This window comes from Chlorella variabilis, assembly GCF_000147415.1.
Source record: "Chlorella variabilis unplaced genomic scaffold CHLNCscaffold_22, whole genome shotgun sequence".
Lineage (NCBI taxonomy): Eukaryota > Viridiplantae > Chlorophyta > Trebouxiophyceae > Chlorellales > Chlorellaceae > Chlorella > Chlorella variabilis.
In genome coordinates, this window is record NW_005435066.1 from 19,022 (window position 1) to 22,490 (window position 3,469).

At 61.6% G+C, this 3,469-nt stretch overlaps 2 protein-coding genes across 2 annotated transcripts in view; one reads left to right on the forward strand and one right to left on the reverse strand.

Annotated features, from left to right (window-relative positions):
- CHLNCDRAFT_36812 (hypothetical protein) overlaps positions 1-378 on the forward strand; it is a gene marked incomplete at its 5' end in the record, with an annotated part of 2,946 nt that extends 2,568 nt beyond the window's left edge. The window contains one exon of the mRNA XM_005844395.1: positions 3-378. The remainder of the gene's footprint in view (positions 1-2) is intronic.
- Positions 379-443: 65 nt separating this feature from the next.
- Positions 444-3,469, reverse strand: part of CHLNCDRAFT_58840 (hypothetical protein) — a 6,528-nt gene continuing 3,502 nt past the window's right edge. The window contains exons 11-18 of the mRNA XM_005844493.1: positions 3,137-3,231; positions 2,768-2,950; positions 2,478-2,587; positions 1,934-2,109; positions 1,129-1,196; positions 922-1,001; positions 693-752; positions 444-601 (exon numbers count right to left, since the gene is read on the reverse strand). Of these exons, the coding sequence (XP_005844555.1) occupies positions 538-601; positions 693-752; positions 922-1,001; positions 1,129-1,196; positions 1,934-2,109; positions 2,478-2,587; positions 2,768-2,950; positions 3,137-3,231 (836 nt within the window). The 3' untranslated portion in view covers positions 444-537. The remainder of the gene's footprint in view (positions 602-692; positions 753-921; positions 1,002-1,128; positions 1,197-1,933; positions 2,110-2,477; positions 2,588-2,767; positions 2,951-3,136; positions 3,232-3,469) is intronic.

Here is a 3,469-nt window from a genome sequence, read left to right on the forward strand (position 1 = left end):
GATCTGCACTCAGGATATACACAGCACGCTTTCTGTGCCACTCCTTTTCTCTTTTCCCACCTCGACAGCACTATACTTGGCCTCTCTGCTCCTTTCCTCTTTCCCCAACCAGTGCTGTCTCTTTGGCCACTGGGCACTCCCATTCGTTGACCACCCAGTTTTGCCAGTTCGCCAAGGAGGCTGTGCTGCTGCACGCAGGTAGCAGTCCCCATCTCTCACCTCCCTCGCCAGCGATTGTACCCTCTAGATCGCTCTTCGGTTTATGTTTAACTCTGCAGTATTTATCCTGACTCAGATCTTTATCTCTTATTTCCAAAATGATTGTTTCAGCATGCATCCCTTTCACAGCATTCCTGGAGCTGTAACGCACACAACAACGGCAGGTGGACCCAGTCCAGCTGTTCCATGCTTCATACTCCTAGTACCCCTGCTCTCTTGCTACCTTTGCCCAATTGCATTCCTTACAGGTTTGGATACGCTGAGCGCATAGAACAAGGGCTTGTAGGTTGTTGGATCTGCGCAAGCCACCGGGAAAGCTCAGGTGCTAGCCTGGGCCGCTGCCGTCGCTGCCGCCACACGCCGCTTATAATCTTTGTACTCGCTGCACCAGAGGAAGGGATGCGGTGGGCAGGTTCAGAAGGTGGACAGCCGAGGCCCCTGACCACAGCCCCAGCATTCTGTGCAGCACTCACCACAGCTCATACGCATGCCGTTCGTGCTCGCACTTCCAGGGCACAAACAAGCTATCGCGCCTGGACACAGCAGGGGACAGCGTTGTGTTTGCTTTGTCTGAGACCATGAGCAGGCCCAATACTGGCTGCCATTCAGGAGTCCGTCCTGCAACAAGCAGCGCGTTGCGCCACGACAGCAGGTCGGCTGCCGCGACAGCAGGTCGGCTGCGTGCGTATGCGGCGGGCGCACCGGCACTTGTTGAGCTTTAGGAGGATGTGTGCGCAGAAGTCCCTAGAGGCCATGTCGATGTTGCCCGCCTCCATCTCCTCCTGTAGCGCCCAAGCACGCACAGAGTTGGCGGCACCACACAGGAGGTAGCGGTCGGCCGGGTGGTGGCGGCGAAGGCCCACGCCCACAGCTGCCTGCACGCCGCCTGTTGGCGCTGGTGAGACGCACCTGCGTGGCCTTCATAACCGGCGCGTCCCCTGCCATCTCGCCAGAGAGGGAGGACACAGTGACCTCGACTGCAGCACCAACCCGCAGGTGTGGGCAACGCCACAGATCGATCTGACCCTATTCAATCGATCCAGACCCCGTGCACACCCCACACCGCTCCTGGGGCGTGGAGCCACGGGCGAATCGCTGCGGTAGGGTGTCTCGGCGTGGCGGGGACCTCCACCGTGCACAATGTTGCCGGGAGAGCAGCAGAAAGTGGAGCGGATGGAGCTTCATGGGCGAACTCGCCGCGCTGGCATCGCAAAACTTGGAGAGGCGCCAAATCGAGCTCCTCGCGCGTCTGCGGCTACTTGATCGACCCTAGCATCCTTGCGTTGCACCTCTATCCTCTCCAGTTGGCTTGTGCTTTCACTGCTCACTCCGCCGTCACTGCAAAGCGGTCCGTGGCTTCATCGCCTCATCTTGCAGGCAGCTACCAGAAATGACTGGATTGAGAGGAAGCAGGCTCACCCTGCAGCAGCTACTCACATGCTCACGAGCCTTCAGCGAAACGCAGCAGCACAGTAGAGCCTTCACCAGCCTCACCCTTGGCAGCTGGCGGTCCGCAACAACGAGCCCAGCAGCGGCATCGGCGGCCGCACTAGGGTGGCAGCGGGTGGCGGCGCTCGTCCCGTCGCTTGCCGACGCCCAGTGGCTTGCGGCGCCCAAGCACAAGGCAAGCCCTGCTGCTTTGCCCCAAGAGTCGTGCGCAGTGGTGTGCAGGCTGCCGTGCTTTCATCCGTATGCTTCATCTGCCAGCGTGCACCGCCAAACGGTCCCATGCCTGATTCGCAGGTGTCGCCGCACCGCAAGGGCAAGCGCAGCGCCAACAAGTTCATCCGCTTTGTGCCGGTGGTGGCGCAGTGCAGCAAGTGCCAGCGCGTGTTCCAGCAGCACTCGATGCCCTCGAAGTGCGAGGAGGAGGACTGCCCAGCCTTCACCCTGCGGGCGAGGCCAGAGACCTAGCGCAACCGCCTCGCCAGGGCACCACGGCATGCACGCCAGGCAACGGCATTCCCTGCTCTGTGAGCGGGTAGAAGGATGCAAACGTCAAAAACGGTCTGACATCAGGAATGTAAGTCGAACAACCAAGCGGTTGGCACAAAAGGAGCAGGCAGACAGTGTTGAGTGGCGATAAAGAAAAGCAGGCAAAGGCAGCGGGGGCAATGAATGAGCAACATAAGCAGCAACAACAAGCAAGAAATTCACGTGCAGGAATGCCTGAGCCCTGTCGTCCGAGGTTGCTCGAGTGGCGGGTGCAGGCGCCGCTAGCATGCCAACCAGCCCCGCCAGGCCCACCCATGCCTCACTCCTTGCTGCCTTCTGTCTTGCCGCTGGTGTCTATGCTGCCGTTGGCCGCTGCCTCCGCGTCGCTCTTGGGGGCATCCTTTGCCTTCTGCAGCGCCTTCTTTTTCAGCAGCTGCACAGAGCGCGGGGAAGCGGCGGTGCCGGGGGTCAGGTGGCCATGCCTCGATCGTGCTTCGCACCGAGCCATGGGCCAGCACCAGGCCATGGGCCAGCCAGGGATTCCCTCATTCCTTGCTTTTGCTTCCCAACCACCAATACAGCACAGAACAGCGCGCCCCCGCTCCCCACGCACCTGCAGCTTCTGGTAGTTGTAAATGGCCACGCCGGTGCAGCAGAAGGCGTAGCCAAAGAGGTTGAGGCGGGTGACGGGGGCCTTGAAGATGTAGAAGGAGAAGAAGATGAGCATCCAATCCTTGATCACCCCAGCAATGTTCATCGTCAGCGCCGATGTCTTGCCGATCAGCAGGAACACGGCCTGCAAGGGTGGGGCGGCGTTGAGTGGACCCGATTGCACTCCACAGGAGAGCAGGCTGGTGGGCTGCCGTGATGGAGCTCCCAACTTCCACTGCGCCGGGCGCCCAGTCAGCAGGTGCCCGCGGCCAAGACAGCTGGCCGGCGTGATACCCAGCGCCATGACGGGTGCGCGCAGCCAGACCCTCACCAGGTTGAGGGCGAAGGCTGCCAGGGCATTGGCGATGAAGACTGAGGGGTACATGACGGGTGGGTTGGTGAAGAAGGGGCGCGCCTCGACTAGCACTGCGCCAGCAGGGCAACGGTGCAGGAGAGATGCAACAGGGGGCGGCGCAGACTCACGCACGGTGCGGAGCAAGGGGTCTGGGGAGGGGACCCGGATGAGGCGCAGGAGTTGCGTGGCATGCGGCAGGAGATGCAGGTGTCGATGGCAGAGGAGGTGGGCACGCCCATGTGTGGAGGAAGTTGGCACTGGCTGGCGCCAGGCGGGCAAAGGGGTAGGGGGGGGGGGGGGGGGGGGCGC